At 41.9% G+C, this 27,985-nt stretch overlaps 1 protein-coding gene across 5 annotated transcripts in view; it reads right to left on the bottom strand.

Annotated features, from left to right (window-relative positions):
* The window catches only part of LOC149449334 (lamin-A-like), a 169,392-nt gene that overhangs the window by 11,294 nt on the left and 130,113 nt on the right, over positions 1-27,985 (bottom strand). For all 5 annotated transcript variants that reach the window (XM_089693358.1, XM_089693360.1, XM_089693362.1 and 2 more), the window contains exons 8-14: positions 23,182-23,283; positions 16,887-17,005; positions 13,192-13,388; positions 11,198-11,384; positions 5,505-5,691; positions 4,785-4,904; positions 1,990-2,189 (exon numbers count right to left, since the gene is read on the bottom strand). In XM_089693358.1, the coding sequence (XP_089549484.1) occupies positions 1,990-2,189; positions 4,785-4,904; positions 5,505-5,691; positions 11,198-11,384; positions 13,192-13,388; positions 16,887-17,005; positions 23,182-23,283 (1,112 nt within the window). The remainder of the gene's footprint in view (positions 1-1,989; positions 2,190-4,784; positions 4,905-5,504; positions 5,692-11,197; positions 11,385-13,191; positions 13,389-16,886; positions 17,006-23,181; positions 23,284-27,985) is intronic.

The following is a 27,985-nucleotide window of genomic DNA, read 5'->3' as shown; positions in this document are numbered from 1 at the left end:
TACAGCCACTTGGTGACACCCCCTCTGACGATCCCCGCAGAATAGATCAGATCTGCAGATTGAGCCTAATGGATCAGACTACGATCCATTATGCTCCTCAATCCGCAGATCCGATCCATCCTGCAAGAATTGTCGGCTTTCTTTACACCTTACCTTTTCATGGAGCGGGTCCGGTGTCACCCCGTATAGGTTGCACGCTGATGATCCCTGCAGGATGGTTCAGATCTGCGGATTGAGCATACTGGATCGGAGTCCGATCCATTATGCTCCTCAATCCACAGATCCGATCCATCCTGTGGGGATCATCGGCGTGCAACCTGTACGGGGTGACACCGGACCCGCTCCATGAAAAGGTAAGTTGTAAAGAAAGCCGATAATTCCCGCAGGATGGATCGGATCCATCCTGCGGGGATAGTTGGCTTGCTTTACAGCTTACCTTTTTCATGGAGCGGGTCCGGTGTCACCCCGTGCGGTAGGTGTCACCAGGTGCGGCGCGCACCCACTGCACCTGCCTTGGGAAGCCACTGCAGCCACTATATCTAAGGACTGGTGAGCTGCAGTATATTAAAACTGCACTCCAGGGATGATATATTTTGCATACATACATTATTCCAGTTTGGCAAAGTATGCACATGTGGCACCTGATGAGCCTTTGTAGAACCTGTAAATCACAGTGGTAGCCTGAGCTACTACAGTGTTGGCCATGATCTTCCGGGTGCTCTGCCAAACAGCTGCCGTTCTACATAATAACCACAGTAGATCACTCATTTGCACGACTGCCATTCAGAGAACGCCTTGTATTTTTCTCAATGAATGCAAAGTGTTATCTGATGACAAGCTAAAGAGGCGGGTTGATGACATCACAATCTCCACCTCGTCCAATCACAAAATGCTTTGCACTTTTTAAGAAAAATGCAAGGTGTTCTCTAAAATAGGGGCTGTACAAATTGAGTGACCTGCTGTGGTTGTTATGCAGAAGAGTAGTTGCTCGGCACAGCACCCAGAAGATCACAGCCATCACTGTAGTAACTCAGGCTACCACAGTGATTTACAGGTTCTACAGAGGCTGATCAGGTGCCACATGTGCATACTTTGCCAAGCTGGTATAATATATGTATGCAAAATATATCATCCTTGGAGTGCAATTTTAATATATTGCAGCTCACCAGTCCTTAAATATAGCAGCTGTATTAGTTTTCTTTTTTTTTTAGGCTTCTTTCTCTTTTTGCAACACATGTCCTGCCTGGGGTTGATAACACTCACTCAGTGTACTGTATCTATGGAGGAGCAGCATTGTCACCCTAGGACAGGAACGTGTGTTAGGATTACAAAATACCCTTCTCTATCTACCCATCTCCATAACATAGGAAGGAGGTGTTCCGTAGTCCTAATACAATGACTGATAACATTGTTTTAGATAAGACAGAGTACTCAGGATAGCACTGGATTTCTGGTAGGATCAATTGGTGTTTTTTTTTCTTTTGCACATCTAAAACAGATATAACAAAACATTGTTAATTGTATATTTCATAGAGGTCAATCATACATCAGTAAATGCATAATTACATTGAGTTTAGCTGATTTATCTTTGAAAATTATACCATCCCTGGAGTTCAGTTTTAAATGTTTTTGCTTAGGTTTACTGTAGGTACACTTAAAAAGAAAATTCCAGACAAACACTTGTGAAAGCAATCGGTGAGTTATTTATGTTATCCAGGAACACTGCAGTTATGCTAAACTGTTTAATCAATTTACCTTAATCTGAGCTCTATATAATCTACTTCAACCAGAATCCAGAGAGCACCTCACAGGTTTCATTGGTAGTGTACTACCTGAAACCTCTGCTGTGTTACTTATTCTCTATCTTCTTGCTGTAACATCAATCATTTTTAAACTTCCAAGGTGTATATTGTTGTAAGGAACTTCTCTGTACTGACATTTCAATACCCCAGACACATACTGTATATTGTTATATTTATGAATACACACCTCTTTAGTAAGGTTGGCACTTTTTCAAGCCTATGATGGTCTGGTGGGAATTTTGCTGACTGTGTATCTCCTTCTGGTATAGGTTCTTCATTATCATGCTGCTCAGAGGCTTGAACCAGTGAAATGGGTTCTGATTTATGCAGGTTGTTCTCCACTGATTTTCTCATTTTGTTTTTTAGGGGGGTGAACCATGCCAATGCCTAGAGAAAAAAAAAGATATGAAAACAACTTATTTAATCTAGACAGGTGTTACCTGTTACAACCAAGGTTCTCATCCAATGATGTATTGTTGTTATTATTATACAGGATTTATATAGCGCTCAGCGCTTTGCAATATAACGGGAGACAATACAGCAACAATACAGTTCAATACAAGAGGGTTAGGAGGGCCCTGCTCCTTGGAGCTTACAATCTAAGAGGGTAGGGAGACACTGCCAAAATCCCAGAAGTTATGCTATTTCCAGGACAGAGAGCACCTCTGCTATATAATCTATGGTGACATGCATTTCCCAAATCTGAGTGTCAGAAACGGCAGCAGTGTCTTTGCCACTTTCTGTGAGATTAAGGCTACATTCACACTGGCTGGTGCAAATTGTAGTGGTAAGAATCTTCTGATTGCTGCTGAAGTTCTCAGTGGCTAGGTGCAGTCATTGGCCCCATTCACTATAATGACAGGTCAGCGGGGGCTGCAGATATTTGTGTCTTTCCGCACAGCCAGTGATTACCTGTAGTGATCTCTGCTGAAAGTATACAAAGTGCATCCAGAAGCAATCACCGCAGGTAATCTCTGGGTGTGAGAATCGTCTGAGAGTCGCGAATAGCTGCAGCCATCGGTGACCTGACATTATAGTGAACGGGACTGGCAGAAGCGCCTAACCACTCAGAGCCACAGAAGGAATCAGAAGATTCCTGCCGCTACATTTCACACCAGTTTAAATCGCCAGTGTGAATGTAGCTGAACTGGAAGCACAAGCAACCTTTCTTGTGTAAACTACTAATCCCATCAATCCATGTGAAATGAGATGAACAAAAGCAGACATGTTTGAAGTCCAGTCGGTGTGACAACCATGGCTGTCTCCATAGATATAGTGGGGTGAGTGTAACCACCATAGGACAGGAAGTGTTTTATTTGCAGGATTACTGATAATGATAAAGGAAATAGGAAAAGGAAATAGCCTGAAAACAAAACTAGTGCAGCCACCACATCTGAGACTGGTAAAAGGCAATATATTACATTTATATTTTTGGATTTAGATAAACTTTAAATACATTGCTAAATGTATATATGTTAACAGTTTTACCTATTGAATGATAATTATATATATCATTTTGTCCAATCAGTTCTGTGATCCAGGCTCCTCTGCCAGAAAACACAGACTACCCTGTAGTTAAAGTGTTACTAAACCCAGGACCCTGCATTCACTATATCTGGTCTCCCACAGTACACACAACATGGAAATGCAATTATTTAGTAAATATACACTGCTTAATACCTTTTCTCATCAGTAGTTAGAGAAGTCTTCTGACTTCAGCAGAGCACTGGTTTAAGCTTGTAGCAGGAGTTTTCTTTCCTCTCTAGGAGGATGAGAAACCCCTGACCTCTGTCTGGACAGTGCTGCTTGGCCCTGTGCTGATAACACCTCTCTAGCAATACACACTAAACTGAGCATGTGCAGAATGGCTACGGTTCAGTTTGTCTTATCAGGAGATAAGACGTGGAAATTGGAACAAGAGGAGGAGCAGAGAAGTCAGGATCAAATGGCCTTTTTACACAATGCACAGCATTAACCTCTTAGGTTCCACAGTGACTATAACAATCATGCTTTACTGCATATACAGACTGATTTTACTGTTGTGGGTTTAGGAACATTTTAAAGCTGAAGTTTAATCTGTTTATATTTAGCCTCCTCCCCCCTTCCCTCATCAAAATTCAAATTCAATTATTAAACTTTCCAATGCATACCTTATTGTAGACCCAGCAATATCATTATGTTCATCACTAGGTCTCTGTGCTTCTCTACACAATGCAGGCAGATTATGCCTGGAGGGGACAACGGGGTACTGTACATAGCTTTATGAAAGCATTACAGCACCCTGTCTCAGTACTTCTCTAAATCACCCTCAGGCCTGATGCATGCAGTAGGCTGGCTCTTGGGAGGAGCTATGCAAATATCAAAATATCTTCAATGACCAATGGGGGACACCAGGGCTGCTCTTAGAAATCATGGGGCCCTATACTGCATATCTGACAGGCCCCACCAAAAAATATCAAATCCTTATCAGTAGACACAAGCACAACAAAATTACTGCTAACATTTCTGCTGTGTCTGAAGTTTGGGGCTCATTCACATGGCTGGAGCTTTGTGTAGTCAGCTTATGTTACTCTACTGTAGAGCAGCTGTATGAGCGCAGCCGCAGGTCCTAGTTCGACAGACGTGTGGGTGTATGTGTACACCCCTGAACACAGATAGTGTGCATTCATGGCCACTTACCCACACTTGCACACCTGTACAATGAGGACTTGTGGCTGTGTTCATACAGCCTCTGTGTCCTCCTAATGTTACAGGCGGCTCCAGCTGCATGAACAATTCATTCATTCACATAGCCAGAGTACCTGTGTGAATGTGTCCTTATGGCTAATTCATACGTAAGGTTGGGGGGAGGCTTTAAAAACCCTATGGTTAAGCTGTGCTTTTACTGCTTACCAACCCTTACCCCCTTTAGCAATAGAGGCAGTGGCTAGGGGTGTACACATGCCATTGCCATAATAAAACAATGGAATTGTTAGAACTTACCTGCCCATTTGGGGTACACAAGATGGTGGTACAGCGTGGTTCAGTGACAAACTTGCTATGTTCCTTCCACAAGAAATCTGTTGGAGGATTGTGAGCTACACCAGCTGATGAGGCCCAAACCTGCAGTGAAAAAAAGAATATTATAATATTGAATTTGTAGTGGAGGTTTCAAAGTGTGGGACACAAGCAGAAAAGAGACTTGGTAGATGTCACCAGCTTGATGGCAAAACAAAGTCCAACTAGGCTGCAAATGTGTGCTAAAATGTACCGTACAGCTGAGTTATGGCAGAATGTCCATAGTTCTAAGTTGGTAAACCCTAAATGAATGACATTTCCATCTGCATGGAACAACTGTCAGATGGTTATATGACTTTGGACTGTTCTAATTCAAAGTTTGCAGACTAACTATCCTAATGGTGTTTCAGCTTCAAAGCCCAAAGATGGAGCAAGAAAAGGTGGGAGTTGAACAGCAGACATTAGGTGAGTAGAGGGCATGAAAGTTCTCTACTGAGCCAAGGGAGTCAACTCATCTGCGACTAAAAAGTCTATTTCTTTGGTATATTTTCGAAGTAGCACAAACCAAGACTTGGTACCTGGTACTTATATGCATAAGGAGGAAATTGATTTTTTTTTAAATTCTCCCAAAATTAATGTCTGGATGGATTTTCTCTTTAAGCTTAAAATCTGAAAGTATGTATTTTTGGAAGGTGCTGTACTCACAGTGGCCACGCAGCGTGCCATCAATCTGGTTTTTGGTGGGAATCGATAGATTGAAATGGGGTGACCACGAATGTTCTGCTGGAGAAGACACCCGCCAATGTCTTCCTCTTTATCTTGTGACTGGTTGATGATTCTTACAAAACTTCCACTGGGATCGACATCAGAGATTTCCAGATTCCCAAGAGCACTAGGAGAGCCCAAACACATTATCTATGTAAGTCCCTTATGTTTAAAATAAGGTATGTAATGAAAACAGAAAGGTCTTAATGAAACATGTTATTAGTGTGTTAATGAGGGAAGGGAAGGCAAATTATAAACAGATCAGTTTTCAAATTTGCTGAAGCGATTCACTTTAATAATTTTGACAAATATTAAGCTTGCTGAATTTGAAATAATTTTCTTTTTCAATATAGATCTGCTTTAAATTAACAACTCTAGCAAAAACATTTTTTTTTTACTTTTCGAGTGGGGAAAGGTCAGACCCACTGCTTTTTATCTGCTGTCTCTGTGGAAATGGGGAGATTTATCCTCACTTCTTGGTGACTTAACAAGAAGAAAAAATATTAACAAAGGAGACATAGCAAAATAATCCCAACTGAGGTTCCAAGCCCCCCCTACTCCATCCAAAATAAAAAAAAAAAAGTTATATTTGAACACACTTTGATGGTATCACCTCATTTCTCTATCACAGGCTTACTGAGGCTGTGCTGAGGAACACTGGGGTGCCATCTGGACTCTTCAGGAGTGCTGTGGCTGCGCTGCCCTGGTGCTTAGCAGCTTTTGTAGACCAGAAGTGGTAGGTGGGACCAGGGGTGTGGTCACCTCCTTCCTTCCCGTAAGTGGTTGATAGTTTCCCCAGCAGGAATCCTGTCTGTCTGCTCACTAATTGCCCTGCCACTATATACTGCTCACTGGCTGCCCTGCCACTACATACTGCTCACTGCCCACCCTGCCACTACATACTGCTCACCGGCTGCCCTGCCACTACATACTGCTCACTGCCCGCCCTGCCACTACATACTGCCCACTGACCGCTCTGCCACTACAAACTGCTCACTGACTGCCCTAACACTACATACTGTTCACTTACTGCCCTGCCATTGCTTACTGTTCACTGGCTGCCTTGCCACTACACACCGCTCACTGACTGCCCTAAAACTACATATTGCTCACTGACCATCCTGCCACTACATACTGTTCACTTACTGCCCTTCCACTACTTACTGTTCACTTACTGCCCTTCCACTACTTACTGATCACTGACTGCCCTGCCACTACATACTGCTCACTGACTGCCCTAACACTACATACTCTTCACTCACCGCCCTGCCACTTTAACTGTTGACTGGCCACCCTGCCATTACATACTGTTCACTGACTGCCCTGTCACTACATACTGCTTACTAACTGCCCTGCCACTACATACTGCTTACCGACCGCCCTGCCACTACATAATGTTCACTAGCTGCCCTGCCACTACATACTGTTCACTGAACGCCCTACCACTACATACTGCTCAGTGACTGCCCTAACACTACATACTGTTCACTGACCGCCCTGCCACTACATACTGCTCACTGACTGCCCTAACACTACATACTGCTCACTGACTGCCCTAACACTACATACTGCTCACTGACTGCCCTGCCATTACATACTTGCTCACTGACTGCCCTGCCACTACATATATCCCACTAACCGCCCTGCCAGTACATACTGCTAACTGACCATCCTTCCAAAAAGTACTGAGAAATGACCTCCGTATCACTACATACTGCCCACTGATTTGAATATTGTACAGGTACAAGGCAACCTTGCGTTACATACTACAGACCACTGAACTCTGTCACAAACTAAATTTTAGGCCTTGTTCACAGGGGCGTATTTAAACGTTTGCCCATGCGAGGGCCTTGTTTGCCTGCACGAGGATGCACATCTGTTCCCTGCATCCGTGTGCAGGCAGTCCCATTAATGCCAATTGGGATGCAGCGGCTGCACAGACACAGCCGCTGCTCTCAATTTAACATCCATGTTGGTGCAGCTAGTGTCCCTGAACACAGACAGAGTAATTTCAGGAACATGCACCTGGACACATAGCAATTGGGAGCGGCAGTTGTGTCTGTGCAGCCGTTGCATCTCTATTGATCTGAATGAGAGTGCCTGCATGCAGATGCATTGGACACCTGTGCTTTCCTGTGCATGCAAACAAGTCCCTTGCATGGGTTTACACTTAAGTACGCTCCTGTGAACAAGGCCTCGGACTGGTGTGCACAAGAAAATGTGACAGTTATTATTCACGGCATGCCCTGAATGTAACCGTTTTGGGAAATGGATAAATTCATGGGATTATTTCCACTTTAAAGTTATGAATACAGTGAGACCAGCACAGCAGCCAAAGGACGAGCATTTTCATAAAGTCAGCAATGGTAGCTCCTATAGGACATTCATGACATGTTCTTGAGGCTTGTTCGGTAAGGTAAGGAGCACTGGATAAGTGGAATAACACAAAGCAGCCAGTCAGAATTCCACTTTACATTACAGTGTACTGAATTCTGATTAAAAGCTTTGGAATACTCATTGTTGCATATTACTATTGAACTTTGCACAGTTTTTTGCAGTTTTCGAAGCAACTTATCCATGTAGTGATACCTAGTGAGTAAATAGTCATTGTGTCGTTGTGGCTGACAGTGAGTGTAAAATGCTGTGTACAGCTCAGAGGAGACAGCCTGCAGCAATTTTCCTACGGAACATTGAAAACACCGTGCTGCAATTTCTAAACCCTTATTATTTATTAACGGTGGATTTTCTATTTTCTTCCCATGCAGTGATGCATGTCTACCCTGCAAAAAGCAAAAGTGTGTTTACCCCAGGGCTGCAGGAGAGAGGGCAGATTATTTCAACTGCTTGGCCATTGGTGCTGGGTTCAAGAGAGTCTCCTGATATTCAGTCGGCTTCTAGGCAGAAGCCCCGGACACAGGGTGCTACAGGGGAACACTGCTCGAAACAGGGAATAATCTATCTTTGTCTTTAAGAAGAATTCAAGTCCAATTGAAGAGCAGATCAGTTTTAAGGTGAAGATGTTAAATAAATCAGTTTAAATGAATACAGGTGTGTAACGCTTTTACCTTTTCACATCCCAGCTCCACCCGGTGCTCAGACTTACAAGCTGCCAAAGCTTCAGGTAACCTGAATCACAAGAGAGTTAGCACTTGGAAGGGCATCCAACAATGGCTTTTCATTATTGCAAAAACACGTACAACAGCTGCAAAACAGGCAACACGTTTCGGCCGTCAGGCTTTAGTCATGATTATGGCCTGATGGCCAAAACACGTTGGTTGTTTTACAGCTGTTATGCATGTTTTTGCAATAAAGGATAGCCATTGTTGGATGCCATTCCAAGTGCCAACTTTTAGTTTTAGATAAAAAAAAGGAGATTTTCTTTTTCTTACTTCCTAACCTGGTAACAACGAGTTCAAAATCATAGGAAATCTTTCCACTGTGAACAGAGGAAGCAGCCAAAACAAGAACGTTAAAACCTCTGATTCTTTTTTAAATGGTGTGCTAGACATTAATAAAATTATGGCCTTAGGTCACCCTAAAAATTCATAAAAAGACCCTTACCAAGCATGCAGCCTGATAACCAGGAAAGAGGAGAGTAATGAGCCTGCCTTCCCCATCCCCCTCCAACCTTTCCCCCCAAACCATACAGGATCACATGCCTTCAACAATGGAAAACTAGCTTGCAACAGGGAACTACCAAGACTGCAAGGCACCTTAGTCCCATTTAGATGGGGACAAGAACTTCATCCCCACATCCTGTCCCTTAAAAGGGATGTGGGGATTTGTGTTTGCAAGGGGTTATCAGAATCTGAAGGCCCCTGTTTAAACTAAGGGGGCCCCCAGATATCCAGACATTCCCCTACCCCTACCCCTTGTTACGCATTAACAAAAAAAGGAAATAGTAAATAAAAACATAGACACTGTAGAATAATGTTAATATGGGCCTCCACCAGCTTGCTTGCATTTTTAAGCAGAAACTGGTGGGGATCTGTCATTTAAAGGCAGACATGATACTTCTCACAAATGACAGAGGCTTGGGCGGAGAATGGCAAAAGATGGCTAGTTTGTTTGCCTGTTGAAGTCACGTCCAACCCAATGCCCATGCTTGACAGTATTAGAATCCTGATAGTTATACCACTTACCACAGTATATACCTAGGTAGATGGCCATTCCATAGGATCCTGGAGCAGTGGTATGTATTTATAGGCTGGCCAGGCTAGTAAAGGGGGGCATAGTTGAGTAATTACAGGTCCACTTGAAAGGAAATTACATATTTATCAGTATTTCAGCTAAGAACATTTTGGTTCCTTTGCCTCCCCTCCCACCATAGCCTGACTAATTATACTGTCTTAAAAATGTGAATATTGATTCATCTAACTTGCTCAAGATAACTGAGATACAGAATTACTATTCATCAGAATTTTCCATGTTGTTCATTGCCCAACTCTGCTCTTGTGTAACTCGGAAAAATCCAGCTGCTTGGAGGAACATCTCATTTGCAGAGCTGACAAACGCAGACTCCCTCACATGCTAATCGAGCATAGAATTCTATACATTATTAAGTGCTCGTCGCCAGCTTTGCTGTTTCCTGACAACGCCAAGCTCACACTTTAAAACGAATATGAAATTAGTGTCAGATAATATTGCTTATTTTGCTGTTTCTGGGAAAATACATTTCTGTATCAGCATTCAATCCAGAATGACAACCCCTAAACAACTCAGTGAATTTATTCATGTAGATTCCAAGAAATATTCAGAGAACCATTGATAAAAAGGAATCTTCTTAGAATGAATAAAATCTATATGTAATCTTCCACAACGTTCAAAGTAAATAAAACGATTACTATGAAATACAGTTTTTATCCTTTGTTACATCTCAGTGCTGATAGTCTCCTGCAGGCTCTTTGCTGCCACTTCCTGTCTACATGCACTTCAGCAACGGCTGCATGACATTTCTCAGGGCAGGTTTCCTGATGGCAACAATGGTGGGCCATGCTTATTTCTGTTAGGTGCCGGTAACTGTGCCGGGAGTGCGCTGGGCATGCACCCTCTGGGCACAGCTTTTTTTACCTTTTGGTATGCATATACGCTTGCTCTCGGAGCAAAGGAGTTAAACCAAAGCGCTCCTTCTTGTGATCACCTATATACCAGAGACCTTGGTTAGCTTCCATGCTTATCTTTAGTGAAATTTTATTTTTTAGTTTTGGCTTGAGTAGGAAAAGGTTAAAGCCACTGCCAAGTGCTACTGCTGTATGTGTCCCACTGAGGAGATTTCCTTTCATTTCCTGTCATCAAGGCACAGAAGGAGGTGAGCGGACATCTCTATAAACTGAGAAGAAATCTCCTGTAAAGCTAGCCATACAAGGTACTGAAAAATTGTCGGCCACACAATGCCTGCATCCAATCAGATGCATGCACTGTTTAGGTAAATTGGCAGCTGCTGGGTTAAAATCGCATAGATGCAGTGGGAAAGTCATCCATGTGTGCTATGTAGCATGGATGGAGGAATCTGTTAGAATGTTTATGTTTTTATATGTCTAGTAGCTTTGGATGATCACAAAATATTGGCCTCATTTGGTGTGACAGGTGCTCTTTATCGTCTTAAACTTTAATCTGTGCTTTGCTCAACTCACCTGGAGACAGCTGTTTTCCTGTCAATTATGGTCAGTGGTGGAGTTTTACTGATGCGTTTAGGGTTCACATTGTCCATCACTGAACCAAACGAGTCTTGTCTTTTTCCGAGGTCTGGCGTCTGAACATCCAAAAGAGGGGCAGATGCTGACCTTTTAAAATGATCTATTTGGTCTTGAATATCTTCCACTGGAATTGAGCAAATAGAAAAGACAAATTACATCTAAATTTATAACATTATTAAAAGATGAAATCCAAACCCCTTCCAGTGAATTCTCACATCGCCCTATAGCAAGTCTCCTGATGAACTAATGAGGAGAACCTATGCTTTTAGTCTTAAGGCTAAATGCCATACATATCTGTGGTTACCTCTTCTGGAGGCAATTCCAAGCACGTAGAGGTGAGTCTTCTACTGCCCATTATGCCTTGGAAGGCTGAAGACTATACAGTACCAGCCAGTAGCAGCAACTCTAATTCCATAATATGGACCTACTGACTTTGTGATGAACTCAGGCTGATTTAGTGTTGTGTGAAACTAAACTCATGATGAGTGACACAGTATATCGTAATCTTAGCACGAAACATATTTCAGAATCCAAGCAAAAGCATATTCAATTGTCAACAGACTATCAGTGTGCAAAGTATTTGGATGGGACAATGAGAGAAACTTGGAAAAGCTTGCAGCACCTCTCTGTTTACACCTCTTCCCCACTGCCTTTCCCCCATCCTCATCCCTGGTGTGCTATAAAGGTTAAAGCCCAACTGTGGGCAATTGAAAAATTATCCCTTGTAGTGGGCTCTGCCTGCAATTTGGTCAGAGGAATTATATAAGATTCTCTGTTCTCCCCGAAGGTACAGCTAGACCACTCCTGGCAGCTTTTTTCCCCCATGCTCCAGCAGTCTAGGGTCCTGACGTCATCAAAACCAAAGCAGGGTTCATAGCCCTCCACTGGACATGATGATGCCGAAGGACAGTCCACCACTGGAACGTGGGGGAGCACTATCTGTCGGGGGAGCAGAGGATCAAGTAAGTAAAACTATGTCTCTTCTCCCCTAGACAAAACAAGCTATTAACTCTTGCAGTCACGGCACAAGACCACTGCATGGGATATTTTTTTTTAGTTTCCCAGAGTTGAGCTTTATTTGCTTGTTTAGTCTAGAGGGAAAAAGATTAAATCCTTACCTTAGTTCAACAGGCTCATTGCAACCCTTGCGACAGGTCCTGCACACCTGCTCTGTAAGGTGGATTTTGGTCACACTCTAATATACTCAGTGTACCATACAGAGTTTATATCCCTGTATTGTGCATGATGACACTGAGACTGCACCCACAAACCGGGGAAGAAGAACGCTGCATCCGGCCAAAGTTACAAATCAAGTGGTAGAGCTTCTTGTGAAACCCCCTAGACAGCCTTTTTTTTCAACCTTTGTACCACAGAGAAACCCTTGAAAAAATTTCCAGGTCTCAGGGCTCCCCTGGTAAGATTAGTCTAACAGGGGTCATTGGGAAAATGCCTCTAACATTGGTGGTGGTAAGTGGGAAGCATGTCCCCCTTATATTTGTGACCAGAATGACTCTCTTGCAGTAATGCCAAGTGGCCTTGGACCTGTAACTATGCAGACTCATGGAACCCCTAGCTAACCTTGGAGGAACTCTGGTTGAGAATGGCTGCCCTAACCATAAAAAGCATTTAAATCTTGCGGTGCAAGGGGGGCCCTACTGCAAGGGTGGATTTTTTTCATTCTAATTTTTAGCAGGGGTTCCCTGAGGCCAGAAAGTTACTTAAAGGGCTCCTCTGTGAAAATGAAAATGTCCAGAAAGATTGGTCTAATGTTTTCAGACCCTACCTGGAAGATTTGCATTGAGATAACTGCACCCAAATACTTATTAATTTAAAACTTTATAAACATGGCTTTAATTTAAATTTTGAATTTTATTTGCAATACAATGCTAACTGAAAAAAAATTACAAATAATTTAGGTATCTTATATTTACCAATGTTTTCTCCTTTATGGGAACTTTCCTCTCTAGCAGTAGGCAGCTCGGTGGAGTTAGATGTAGTTATCGGTGGAAGGACTTCAGTCATCTTGTAGTACTCAGGAATAACATTGTGTACAGATGATGGGAAGGAATCAGTCAGTGGATTGGAGGATGAAGGGGTCTGTGGTAAGTGCCAGTTACTGACACTCATCCTAGAAAAAAAATAGAAAAATACTTTTTTCTTATTGTAATAAAACATGGAAATTTGGAGACTATTCCTTAGAGGGAGCTCTCAGTGTTTCAGTTCAACTATTCTGCTTCTCGCCTAACAACTGTTGAGATAAACTATCAGCCATGCAGGAAATGCATTGTTTTCAAAAGGTTGGCTCACTTTATAGTAACCATCTTAAAATTTTTTTATTTGATACCCAAACATATTCATACATTTTATTGCAATATACAGTAAATAAAAACCATTATTTTATAAACCAGATTCATTCTCAGTCAGATTTCTTTGTGACTGTGATTATGATTCGTTAACTTTGTTAATCATATATGTTTATCCTACTTTGATTTCTCTGACAACAGATTCTTATTGAGGTTTTTAATGGGTAAAGAAAATCTCATACAATCTCACAATACTCATAATATATGAGTAAGACCGATATGACTGTGGGTTTATCCTACTTTGATTTCTTATTTGTAGCCTTGAAGGAGTCTTAAAGTCCCCCAAAAAGAGTTTGTTTCTAATTTTTTATTAAATTATAAAAACAATTTGGAGTGTCTTATTAGATGCTTTTTGGTATTCTTATACATCAACATACATATGCAAATTATGAGGGATTTCCATTTAGAGTTGCCTACTTTCAAACACCATAAAAGGAGATTCCAATTACACACTGGTCAAATACAGCAAATGCAGTATTTGTATATAAAAAATATACATATAAATATACGGGACAGCACAGTGGTTAAGTGGTTAGCACCCCTGCCTGCCAGCTCTAGGGTTGTGTGGAGTGACAAATCAAGCTTTTCTGTCTGGCAATCCGACGGACGTGTCTGGGTTTGGCGGTTGCCAGGAGAATGGTACTTGCGTTACTGCATAGTTCCAAGTGTGAAGTTTGGTGGAGGGGGGATTATGGTGTGGGGTTGTTTTTCAGGGGTTGGGCTTGGCCCCTTAGTTCCAGTGAAAGGAACTCTTAAGGCATCAGAAAACCAAGACATTTTGGACAATTTCCGGCTCCCAACTTTGTGGGAAGAGTTTGGGGATGGCCCTTTCCTGTTCCAACATGACTGCGCACCAGTGCGCAAAGCAAGGTCCATTATGACATCGATGAGTGAGTTTGAGATGGACTGGCCTGCACAGAGTCGTGACATCAACCCAATAGAAGACCTTTGGCATGAATTGAGACCTTCTCGTCTAACATCAATGCCTGATCTCACAAATACTCTTCTGGAAGAATGGTCAAACATTCCCATAGACACACTCCTAAACCTTGAGGACAGCCTTCCCAGAAGAGTTGAAGCTGTCATAGCTACAAAGGGTGGGCCAACTCAATATTGAACCCTACAGATTAAGACTGGGATGCCATTAAAGTTCATGTGCGTGGAAAGGCAGGCACCCCAATACTTTTTGCAATATAGTGTAAATGCAGCACCCTGCTGCTAGATTTTCTTTTGCCAAGGCAAATTTAGTTTTTGGCTGTGCTGTAATCATCAGAGCAGAACAGATTGCTTTGGTCTGCTCTGGGTTCTGCAGGCTGCAGGTCTGACTGTTTCCTCCTGTTTTCTGGACCAGTTGGTGATCAGGGAGTATATAAATAGCCTGGAACCCAGAGCCCTGTGTTCTTGTTCAGAAGGAGAAGTTCTCAGCCATGGAGGGGTGCCTGCTTTCCTGACTGTCCTGATTAAGGTCCAGCCTGCTCATCAGGATCCTAGCCTTGCTGAGAGGGCCTGCTCAGCTACAAACCCTTTCAGGGGCTAAAGAGGGGAGCCACTGAAGACCTGCCTTGGGAGTTCACAGAGGAATCCTGTCTGCTACAATCAGAGTAACATTCCAAGCTGTGAATACTGACCCAATGGGGGAAGAATTTCAGTGACTGTTTGCTTTTACTACCCATGCTAATTTAAGTACAGTGCAAGGCATGCCTGGCCTGGATCATTGCTATTGGTGCCCCAGTGCTGTCCACTTAATGCCCCATTACTTAAAGGGAAAGTTCCACCTATTTGAAAACAGCGCAGCCATGAGGAGTTCCGCCCACATGGCCATGTCATTCATTCATTCAGAATTTCCTGGGAATGAATGCCTACAAGTACTGTTAGCCGTTGCAGCTGATGGCTTGTAGTTCTCAATGACCTACGAGGGCACTGGTGAGCGCTCTCATAGTCCATTGAGCTTCCTGGGAAAGGTATGGGAAAGACAGCTATGCTGAGAGACTGCAGGAGCTTCAGATTACACAGATCACGTGTGAAATGCTCTGCAGGTTTCTTAGAAAAAAAATAATAAATGCACATTTTTTTACCTGCAAAAAATGTGCATTTATTTATTTATTTTTTAAAGGTGAACTTATCCTTTAAGAGACTGTTCAGTAGAGCTCCTACAAGCAAGAGTGTCCTCATTGTTCTTGTTAGTAATGTGTAGTATCCTGCAGCTCCCTGAACCCTATCCAAGATATTTATATAATAAAAATATCCAGCACAAAATTAGGGTCCATGTGTACCATGACTGAGAAATTTATTTCTGGACACTAAGTGTGCACTGGATATTTATATTATATAGACTGTATCTACCCAAGGGGTAGTCTTCTATCTAGCAGCAGCCTAAAAGAATACTGAATACCTCAGGCGCTGGTTTACTACCTGATACTTTCCAAGATGTTACTGTAATAAACTTTAAAAAAGGCAACCCTTATGGACTGTGATTTCTGGAATCGGAGTGTTTGCCTGGCACCTGAACTAGCGGAAACAGAACCTGGGACTTTTAATCAGTTGTCCTATCAAAGGGTAGTCTTATATATATTATTTTTTTAATTTGCCAGTGTATTCAGCTTTGTATTTGGGTATTTATTAAGTATGTTCAAGACAAAAAAGGGTTTTATTTTAGGAAAACAACAATTAAATATTTCAGATCATTTTGTTATGTTTAAGAACTTGTTTTCAAATAACAACCTTGAGGCATAGAACCATTTTTTCAGTCTGATGGTGGATTTACTATTATGTTGTGAATAACCTGAACAGGGGCAGACTGACAACTCAGTACTCAGGGCAATAGGGGCAACTCAGGGCAATAGGACAACTCAGGGCAATAGGGGATCATGTGGCCCCTGTGTCCTCGCCCACACCCAAAAAAGCCTATGAAAAAGCCAATGAAAGGTACCAGGGGCATCTCATGGGGCCCCCTACTGACCCCGGGCCCTCGGGCAGTGCCCGAGTGCTTGAATGGTCAGTCCCCCCCTGAACCTGAATAGCCTTTGTGATGAAGAGAATGGAATAGAAGAGATCAGATGACAAACACACAGCTGGGAAGAAGAATGCACTCCTCTCTATCTTCTAAGGAAAATGTGACCCATGTGGACTATCAGTTGGACAGAAGCAGGCAACATGCGCACACTCTGTGACGAGGTAGAGGTAGATATGGAGAGATACAGCATTGCTGGTTTGAGCTATAAGCTGCATTTATCCTGTGATCTTGGTTATCAAGCTTTACTTACTGGTGTTCCTCTTCCTCCAACATAGCCTTCAGAGCGTCCAGTTCACTCCGCAGGGATACGTTGCTTTCCTGAAAGGTGTTCAGATCCTTCATCTTGGCTAGGAGGAGATCCTGCAGCTCCTGATGAGACAAAAACGCCATAGTTTGTGTTTCTCGGACACCATGAGAAACTATGGGGCTGGTTTGTGCAAATGAAAGTCAGGGCTGCCAACAGTAGAAGGGCATCAGTGCAATTCATAATTAGGCTAGTCATATACGTACCAATTTGTAAGATGATTTAAAAAAAAACAAAAAACATTTTTTGTGATTGTGTCAGTGACTTCACTTAAGGCCCTATTCACACTTTGCATAAATGTGTGTTCCCACTCGCAGGTTTTTTTTTTGCTCAATTTCATGTGTTCTGTGAGACGCACATAGGGCAGCCAATTCGCTTGTCAAATGTGCGAAAAAAGCTTCAGAACCTTTTCAGTTGTAGAGCGTCATGTTTTTTTCAGAGCGCATTTTGCCGCTATTTTTACTATTGTTTCAAATAATGACACCCCAAACGTGGTGTGGCTTTAAGAAAATATTGCACCGCAAGCGCTTTGTGCTTTTTGCCGCTTTTCTGAAAACTTGGGCAGAAATGTGACATTCTGCCCACATTTTCAAAGAGGCCAAGTGCGAATGGGTCCTTACGGTTCAGCATTTAATCAATGCAGCCTGGTCACTGACCTGGTCCATATAATGTCTCTCTCTCTCTCTTTCTCTCGATATATATATATATATAGTACATGTAAAGCCCCAGATACAGTTATTAGTAACATATGTGATCTTTGCAGGAATGAATAACACATTTTCACTGTTGCTCCTTTAGGACTTTGCTGGTTATGCCGCCTTCCCCTTCTTCTTGCTGATTGTAATGATGGGCATTCAAGGACTCCGCTTCGAGGCCTCTAATTAAATCTCAGACAATTTCTTTTCAAGTCCAGTGTGTGGAGGACGCATCATGTGACTCTGGACATGAACTGGATCTCCTCCAACATGGGCTATTTTCACTCAAGACAATTAGGCCCCTCTTGGTGAATTCTCCATGACTAGGGGCCCTCTTAGAGGAGAAATAAGTGGGGTGATTTAGTAGCAGGAAACCACAACTAGCATACAATTAAGGTTTGCCACAACGCAGTCTCTCTTTTTTTCAGTGCTGCCCAAAAAAATTGGCAGAAGACTAAATAACCTGCATCCAAAACAGCAACAAAGAAGGGGTCATTTGTGGATATATACAGTATGTACAGAGTTGTAATTATGCTGAAACAAGCCTATTTCCTAATGAATTTGAAAGCTATACATAGACATAAAGGTTATTATTATTATTATATAGGATTTATATGGCGCCAACAGTTTGCGCAGCGCTTTACAAAATGAAGGTAGACATTACAGTTACAATACAATTTGGTACAAGAGGAAACAGAGGCCCTGCTCATTAGAGCTTACAATCTAGGAGATTTAAACATTAACATTCACTGATGAGCTTATTTATTTTAAAGCCCAATTGACCTTTTAGTTCAAATCAGCTAAATACATTCCAGGTGTTTCAAACAAAAAAGTGTGCAAAGTCTTATAGTCCATGTTTTTTAGAAAGCAGACACAGCCTGATTAGAAAAGCCTGTCCCCCGCCAGTATGCTTGTCACATACCTGATTGGAGACTGAAATAACGAGGTCGGCCTCACTTGTGTCACTAGCCCTGACCCCACTGGAAGTGGAACAGAGGGTGTCTAAGGACCAAGGGGACAAGAGTGCCAGCAGATGTTGTTTGCAGCTCTTGCAGTTGGAGACTTTGGAAGACTAATGAACCTCCGATTCAGGCACAGTAGTAATATGCAGAGCTGGTATGGTAGATCGCCAGGTGTGCACCAGAGCAAAGCAGGAAGCAGGGATAGAAGACAGGAGCAGTGTCATAGGAATAGTCAGGGTCATCAACGGGCGGACAGCGAGGTACCAAATTATAAGCAAGCCGAAGTCAGGAGCAGAGCCGAAGTCAGGAAACAGTATCAAGCAGGAGAGGAATCACAGTCAGGTCAGGAACAAGCCGGGTCAGCAACAAGGAAATCACAGGAATCTGCTGATTGGAGACCTCTAGCTCATGTGTCAAACCTCTGCAGAGAGACCATTGCTTCCACACAGAGAGCCATGGTCTTTACAAGATGCTGGCAGGGGACAGGCTTTTCTTCTCGCGATGTGACTGATTTTAAAAGAAAACAAACTGTTTGTTTTCATGCATCTGGAATGTATCAAAACTGTTCAATTGTGCTTAATCACATTTCACACGTTTGCATTGCAGTGGCATGCTTGTTAATCCATGTCATGTGTGTGCTTTGCAGTACCATTTATTTTGGTTGGCACACCAATGCGCTACACAACGCAACACATGTGTCACAGAGCATGATAAGGCACTATTGTCTGTGTTCTGCTGTATTGGAAAAAAAGGCCTTTCTTTTTGTTTTTTTTTGTCCCTTCTGGTGTGTTGGCAGCTGCTTTAACACAATGTGTAACATGTGTGTGTGTGTTACCACAAGGCATTGGAATGGACAGCTCTGAATTGACCCTTAATCTTTTTTATGAGTTTTAAAAAAGGACTACAGTTCCCCTTAAGACCCTCTTCACATCTAAACGTATTGGAATTGCAGGCAGAATCATGCCAAATTGTGCAGCACACTTGCGTGCCAAAATTTTGCCATCCCAAAGGCGGTGTGATTTTGCTGCAATTGTCATGCCACAAAACATGTTAAAATCTATGCCAAATCCACCTGGCTCAGTACCAAAATTAGATACATGAACTTCTTTGGTGTGACAAATGCACATAGGGCAAGTGAATAAACTGCTCTATGCGCTACACATGGAAAATGCAAAAAAAAACGCAAGCGGGAACACTCCATAATATCCTTATAGCCCTGCATACCCTGGTTTTGTACATTGTTGCAGAAGGTATCCGTTTAATATACTATAATATAATCAAATAATAATAACTATGTACATATGATAATCGAACAGAACACTGCATTGTGTTTTTGCCGCACTGAAATTGCAGAGAGATAAAATAAAACAACATGAGATGTGTACAAGGCAGCCGAGACTCTCTCTGGTCTGCAGTATCAAACTGCACTGCGGTACAGCTCTGCTTTTCCCCAGATTAACTAGGACAGTCGCTGTAGAATTCCACAATAAGAAAGTGTTTCTAATCTCAAAAACAAAAAAGTAATATTTTACAGCACTCCAGTCTGTAGATGGTGGCTGCATTCGTTTTGTTTTATCAGGTGTTTGTATCTTAATTTTCACCTGGTAATCCTGCCAGTAACACACTTCCTGTCCTAGGGTGACAAGCTCACTCCCTGTATTGCATTTACTGAGGAGCTCACTGCCCATGGCAAGCCTAGGAGGATGTAAACATTCTGATTGACAAGTATCAGGTAAATTTTGAATTTGGCACGAATGAGCAAAGTAACTATCTTTGCAGTAAGGAAACCTTATACAAAATGGATATCACCAGGATTAGGAATGTTGTCATGTTTCACATGACTGTCATATGCCTTTAAGTGTTCTTTGTATTTTGTCTGTGCTCCTCCCTTTCCTCTCGTTTAGTTCATGCTGTATAGATAGCCCCACCCTTTTGTTCATTTTCCCAGTAAGGCATTTCAGCTTCAAGCCTCATGTCATGAAGCAGATCACATTATGATCTTTTAACCTATCAGATGTCCATTGTTGTAAGATTGTCTCAGTTTATGGAATAAACTTCACAAGATCTACAAGGTGTCATCTGATCGAGTCACTGCCTGTGTTATTCAACTAAGATTGGAGTTATCAATATCTCATCACAACTGTAAGTTACAGAGATCACACTTTCAATGCTTAGATTGGAGAGACAGAACAAATGTGTTAAAACATGCAAAAACACTTAATGCTAGAATAATATTGAGATTTTACTTTAACCTGAAATTTTACCAAAAATCATGTGATTTTAACCAAATTTCATCATTTTGGTGAAATGCACATGGAATATAAAGGAAGATAAATGTGAGGTCGTTTTTAAGGGTGAATGGGCTTTAAAATGGCTCATGAAAGCTCCTGTAAATTATTCTGGACCTGTTCAGAACCAAAAAAACAGGCCATCAATAGACTAATTATTCTACCTTTTTCACAAAAAAAGGATAAAATAAAAATTGTATAGAGACAGTACCAAATACACACAAAATAAGGAAGCATCATAAACACAAAGAAAACTATATGTAAAAAAAACTAAACTCTCCTAAACACATCCCAAATAAAACACATTCTATAAATAGAAACAAAGTAGATTTTTTTTCTTTTCAAGATAATGTCACTTCGGTTGCAAAATTGGCCATTGTGTTGCAAAATAAATTTTTGCTGAAATCACTTTGCTCATTCATAATAAGTACACTCATTTTAAGATGTTGCCATTCATGGGCTGATGTCACGCCTACAATCCTGTTGCTGACAAAACATCACCAGAAACAGGATCACCGATGATCCTGATGCAGAGATGTGCAGGGAGAAAACATAGCACCTTGTGTGTATCGCTCATGTATAGCACCCCATAAGTCCAACCGAAGAGGGAATGACACATTCAAGCAATTGAGTATTTTCACTGGCCTGCTGTGTAGCGATCCTGCCGCTGTAGAAATTTTGCCAGCAGCAGGATGGCAAGTGTGATATAGCCCTTACAGACCTGAAAATATAATATATAGTATACATAATACTGCAGAAAAAGTACAGAACTCCGGAGAAAGCAAATATTGTGATTTATGTATTTCTTCCAGTAATCCTGTGTGAAACTTTGCCTTTGTGTAAGAGCTTCCTGTAATAAAGACTGGTCACTCCTGCTCTCTTTCTTTGTGCAGGATGACTGGTCTTGTCTCCACCCCCTCCTGTAGTTTTCTGCATGCAGCATGTAATGTGTGGGGCCTGCTAGGTCCCTCCCACAGCTTTGCTCTCTGCATAGACTATGTACACTACATTGATGATGTCACTAATATTTTCCAAGGTAATATCAGGGTTTGCAAAGGCATTTGGTGAATACAAAGTATATTTACACATTTACATACAATTTTATGCCTGGAACCTAACTTTAACACAAATGGATAATCAACAGGGTTTTTTTGGAGGAGGGGAGGGGGAGGTGTAGAAAAAGAAAGGGTTTATGCCTTAGCCAGCTTATTGTTTGATGTTTCTATACCATTGGGGTAATTTTAATTCAGGGGGGCATTAGAGAAAACAGGTGTCCTCATTGGAAGATTTCTCCTCACCTCTTGTTCTTTGAACAATTCTAAAATCCTGGAGTTCATTGCACTCGTTTTTTAGATTACAATAGTCGCCAATACACATCTTCCCAATGGACACACACAAAGCAATAAAAAACTTGGCAGAGGTTCTAAACCGTCTCCACTGTATCCAAAACAAATGAAAAAGTTTTGCCTATACTTCAAAGCTTAACTTCTGGCACAAAAAATATATTAAAATATATCCCTCGACAGCCACAAAGAATATAAACCCACTTTGTGTTCACCAAATGCCTTTGCAAAACCAGATATTTTCTTATAACAGTAACAGCGACACCATCGCTCTGCTGTACAGGAGGGGCAAAGAAAAGACCAGTCACCCTGTACAAGGAGAGAGAGCAGCACTGACCGGTCTTTATTACAGGAAGCTCCTGCACAGAGGTAAAGTTTCTCAATGGATTACTGCACAGATCTGGAAGAAATATACAAATCACACCAGGATTCAAGTAAAATTACACGTACCTCTTGTATTTAGACAATATTTTTCTTATCCTGGAAGTCAGCTATAATGCTCAGTAATGTGACCGAGCTACAGAAATCTATAAAAATGAGCTGTATAGCTCTTTTTTTTTGGAAGTGGAAAAAAAACCGCTGTAAACTGCACGTGTGAATGGGAACCATAACGCTTATTAAAAAAGACATCTTTTATTTCTAAGTTTCCATTCCTAAATACAGAACAATTAACAGTTTTGTTACATCAGTATCAAGAGCCAGCGAGGGAGACTGGCTGTCTATGTCCTTTAATATCTCATAATAGAGACAGGAAGCTCTGTGAACTCTTGACGATCACCCTGAATGGGTCTCATTGTTGGGCAGAACACGCTCCGCTCTCGGGAACGACAATTGGGCATATTATTTAATGTAATGGCAAATGAAATGACAAACTCCATCTGGAGCTGAAATGTTCCTTGTTGTGGGAGGGAGGGGGGCTGGTGTAATTATTTGGAATTGAAAGACACACTGACCTCCAGCCTGCCCTCCAGGGCCCGAATGTGCTGCAGACCCTTCACATGCTCTGCTTCCAGCTTCTCAATCAAAGTTCGGCTGTTGGTCTCCTCTTCGAAGAGCTGTATGGCAAGATGGTTTGGACATGTGAATTATGAGCACACAAAATGCAGCAAAAGCAAACAAAAAACACATTTTTATTTGCAATACACATGACTACCAACAATTGTACCTATGTTATGGATAGGCAAATGGTATGGAGATCTGTCCCTTCAAATGGCCCTAATTTCAAATACTGATCAAGTGCAACAAAATCCTTGTGTAATTCCCTTTAAAATATCTGTAAACCCAATCATCAAAACCTCACCAATGTCATTTTAAAAGACATTTCCAATGTTATACTAATAAAATAATAACTGCTGATCCTGCCATAAACGCCTTCAGGCACTTCCTGTTATAGGGTGGCAACGCTCTGTCCAAGTCTCCCAATTGTGCTCCTGAGTTGTCACCGTCACATGGGCTTCCGATGGAAACTACAAGTGGTTGTTTCAACCAGGGCTCCCTTAATGGGCACACCTGGGCACCACCCAGGGGACCCAGGTGCTTGGAAAAAGAGCCAGGAAAAAGAGGAGGAATGATGTGTTGAGGGGTGCACTGATGATTTGACTGCTGCTGTCACTCCTCTTTGACGGGAGTAACTGCAATGTCAAAGTTAACTGCAACTGCAAAGGAGCAGCAGCTGGCTTCTGCTGGGGAGAAGATTGAGCTTTCTTCTCCCTCCTGCAGGGGGCAGAAGAAAGCACTGAGGCTGAAAACTCATCTCAGTCTCAGCATGGGAGAGAAACAGAAGTTGCCTTCAATGCAGGTGGGAACAGCATTTGTGATCTGTGAGTACAAGGAGGAAGGGGGGGGGCACAATTCTAATATATGGGGCACTGTGATAGGGGAACCTGATGTATGGGGACGCTGTGATGGGGGAACCTGACGTTTGGGGACACCGTGATGGGGGAACCTGACGTATGGGGGCACCTGATGTATGGAGGACACCTGATGTATGGGAATACTGTGATGGGGACACCCAATGTATGGGAACACTGTGATGGGGACACCTGATGTATACAAGCACTGGGATGGGTGAACCTGATATATGGGGACACTGAAGGGGTCACCTGATGTATGGAGGACACCTGATGTATGGGAATACTGTGATGGGAACACCCAATATATGGGAACACTGTGATGGGGACACCTGATATATACAGGCACTGGGATGGGTGAACCTGATGTATGGGGACACTGATGGGGTCACCTGATATAAGAGGATACTGTGATGGGGATACCTGATGTACAGTATATGGGCACTGTGATGAGGACACCTCAAGTGGGCTGGTAGGGACCCCAATGCATTATTTGCCCAAGGGCCCATGATGCTATTAAGATGGCACTGGTTTCAACACATATTACACAGGCATGGTGCACTGTCGCCACCATTAGGTAACCTACCCAAAGAATGGCCATGCTGCTATCATTGGAATGCATGAAGGCTGGAAGTGGCAGAAAAGCGCCTAAAGGAGACCAGCAGCAGTGAGATGCGATAATAGATGAAAAAAAGGTGAAAACAAGGATTTAATTTAAAACATATCAACTGCTGATGATATGTTTAGCAATCTAAACTCTCATCAGGAATGGGACCAACTATCAGTTTCTAGAAGATGTCTTTGTAACCTGGTCCTGCTGGGCCTTCTTAGTGGATAGGCCAGGGTGTTTTGCAAAATAATTGTCATTGGTGCATTTTGTATTTACGGTTACTTGTACAATGAATAATATTGTATAATACTATTTATAGCATATATAACTTGTAAACATTATTCAAAAATCAAATAAAACTGACACAAATCCATTATGCTTTTAACTTTTGTACAAAGGAGTCTTCAAAACAAAAAAGAATAATCATGAATTGAATCTATCAGAAGCGGCTTGTTTAAAGATTGCCACAGTCTTATAAGCGCTTGACTTAAAATAGAACTCCAGGCGAATATAAAAACACTTTATTCCAGTTCTGTATTTAGATAAGGGTTGGTGTCAATACAGCAGGCAGCCACGCACATTCTCTTGGTTTAGGGGCATCATGCTGGTCTACTGCTCTGCCTTGGTATCTCTGGGGACAGCAAGTACACCTATTTATATTTTTTTAAATGTAAGCATTTTTTTTTTATTTACAAGAGACCCAAACTTGGCAATCATATTCAACCTGATGAACAAAGTGCCAAACCCTTCTGAACGCTATAAATGGAGAATCTTGTCATTTTTTTCCAGCCTTTTCAAGGCTAATTTGCAAAGTTTTGTTAAAACATGGGAATGCGCAACTGAGCACTACAATGGGGAATATGTAACCAATAGAAAAATCTTTAAAATACTATTCAGTGCAGAGAGGCTCTTTTACCGTAACCTATAGGATAACATTAAAAATACACAAATCCTTTAAATGGCATGCTCATGGAACACTTTAAAGTGGTTGTAAACCAACACATACTGTATACGCACTGAAGTGACTAGACTCAGGTGATACACCAAGATTAAATAAATCTTCCTCCATAAGTTGTACCTGTTTATTAGCAGCCATTTGTCCTGTACATCCTTGTAAAACTTAGAGATGAAGATTATGCTGTTACACAGTTAATTATGTTAATGTACATGAGAATTTATATAGTTTATTTTTTGTACCATTTCCTATGGATATTTCTATAGTTAGTTATATGCTGCCATCCAGTGGCCTTATTTGGTAATGCACTTGTTTTTCATGTTGCCTCCCTGAGATCTATGACACAGTTCCTTTGTATATGAAGCTCCTCCCTTCTTCTTGAGTACAGCACTTCCTGTGTCATGGAGGCAGCTAACAGTCCACATGTAACAGGGACACATGTATTCTGCATAGTACGCTACAGAAAGTATCATCTTTTGACTGCATAATACTGGAAACCATTCATTCTGCTGTATCCTGTTGTCACATGTACAGAATAAAGCAACTTCTGGATGAACACAGTATTGGTGAGTTCAAGCTATCTGATAAGGATTGCCCACAGTGATTATATCTGCTTATACAGGCTAGGCAGAGAGGTCTCACAAGGGATAAATTGCTATCACAACAGTCTGAGTCAGAATAAAGATACGTTTTCACAGACTCACTAAGCAGTGGGTGGGAAGCTGCAGTTACACACTGTACAAGAGTTCTGAGAGCTGATTGGATGGGAAATGACACCCCCCCCCCTTCACACAGCACACAGGAACAGAGTTGAGGTTGTCAATCATAAGCTGTGTGCTGGAGCTCCCACCCCTGTCACCTTTTCAGCTCTTGGTGCCAGGAATACTTGTCTGAAGTGACTTGGGCTGATAAAAAGGAACTGGACAGGAGAGAAATTACATTTAAGCCAGCCATACACGGTTGAATCTCGGCCGGTTCAGCAGGAACTGGACAAGATTTGAACCATCTATGGGCAGGCTGATTGTACCCAATTCAATTGTACGACTTGAGAACAACCAACCTGTCAGATTTTTCATGCGATTATTGCCAGCAGCTATAACGCTAGCATTATTCACTGTGTTCTCACAGTAGGGATGTTCCTCCGTGCGACACCCCCCCCCCCCCGCTCGGAAAAACACATTAGCTCTGTGGAAGGGATTCACCCGTCAACACTGACTGGATGAACTGTGGGTATAGGATTATAACTTTTTTTTTTAAAGGTTGAACTGGAAGGACGTTTGTCTTTTTTCAGCCAGACTAACTATGTAACTATATAATTACTGTATGTGTTAATGGGGGAATCAAGCATTTTGCTTTTCTGGCTTCAGTGCTCTGGAGTAAGGCAAGTAAACACCATAGAGATATATGCTTTGTTCATATTTCATGTCTGAGGTTTACAACCACTTTAAGGGTCCATGTACACTGGGCTTTAAAAAAAATGCCAGTTTTTCTGGCAGAAAAATACACTCATATAGATCATTTTTTACAGGCGTTTAGGAATGTTTTTTTTCTGCCAGAAAACTCCTCTCAAAAATGCAAATCAGAAGGTTTTTTCATACTTCTAAATGCTGAGCTTAAAAAGGCCTCTAAACATCCTAATGTGCATGAACACACAGGATAATCTTGAGCCGCTTCTTACAGGCAAAACGCAAAACTCTTGTAAAAGCAGCATTTTTTAAGCCCAGTGTGCATGGACCCTAAAGCTGCACATTATGTTAGGGAACAGTACAAGTGAAACCTTTAAAAGTGACAAAGAACAAAAAATCATGAAAAGACATCCAGGGAAATAAAAATTACATCATTGACCACATATGGTCATGACCATATGTGGTCAATAATATTACCCAGGGACTTGGGGAAACTGGAAGCCCTTTTATTCTAGATTGTAAGCTCGAAAGAGCAGGGCCCTCAAACCCCTCGTGTATTGTATTGTTACTGTCTTGTCTCATGTTCTGTCCCCCTTGCTATTGTACAGCGCTGAGCATACCCTTTGGCACTATATAAATACTGTATAATAATAATAGTAATAATATGTCCATCAGTTCCACCTAAAGCTCATCCCTATTTAAAGTTGTGGGAAACTCTTCCATATAACCAGTGAAGTGACTGGTCTCAGGTGCTACTCAGAAATAAATCCTCCTACATAAGTTGTACCTGTCTACTTACATCCGTCTGTCCCCTACATCCATTCAAAGTGCAGAATTTATACAGGATCTCTCAGCTCTGAAAAGCAGGGGGCAGGGAGCTGAAATAAGATCAGTGAAGAGAGCTCTGAGAGCTCATTGGAGGGAAGGAACACCCCC

Source organism: Staurois parvus, unplaced genomic scaffold, assembly GCF_062004578.1.
Source record: "Staurois parvus isolate SC_StPar_1 unplaced genomic scaffold, SC_StPar_1.0 ptg000629l, whole genome shotgun sequence".
Taxonomy (NCBI): Eukaryota; Metazoa; Chordata; class Amphibia; order Anura; family Ranidae; genus Staurois; species Staurois parvus.
The sequence above is the reverse complement of the archived record's forward strand: the minus strand, read 5'-3'. Positions and strand labels throughout refer to the sequence as shown.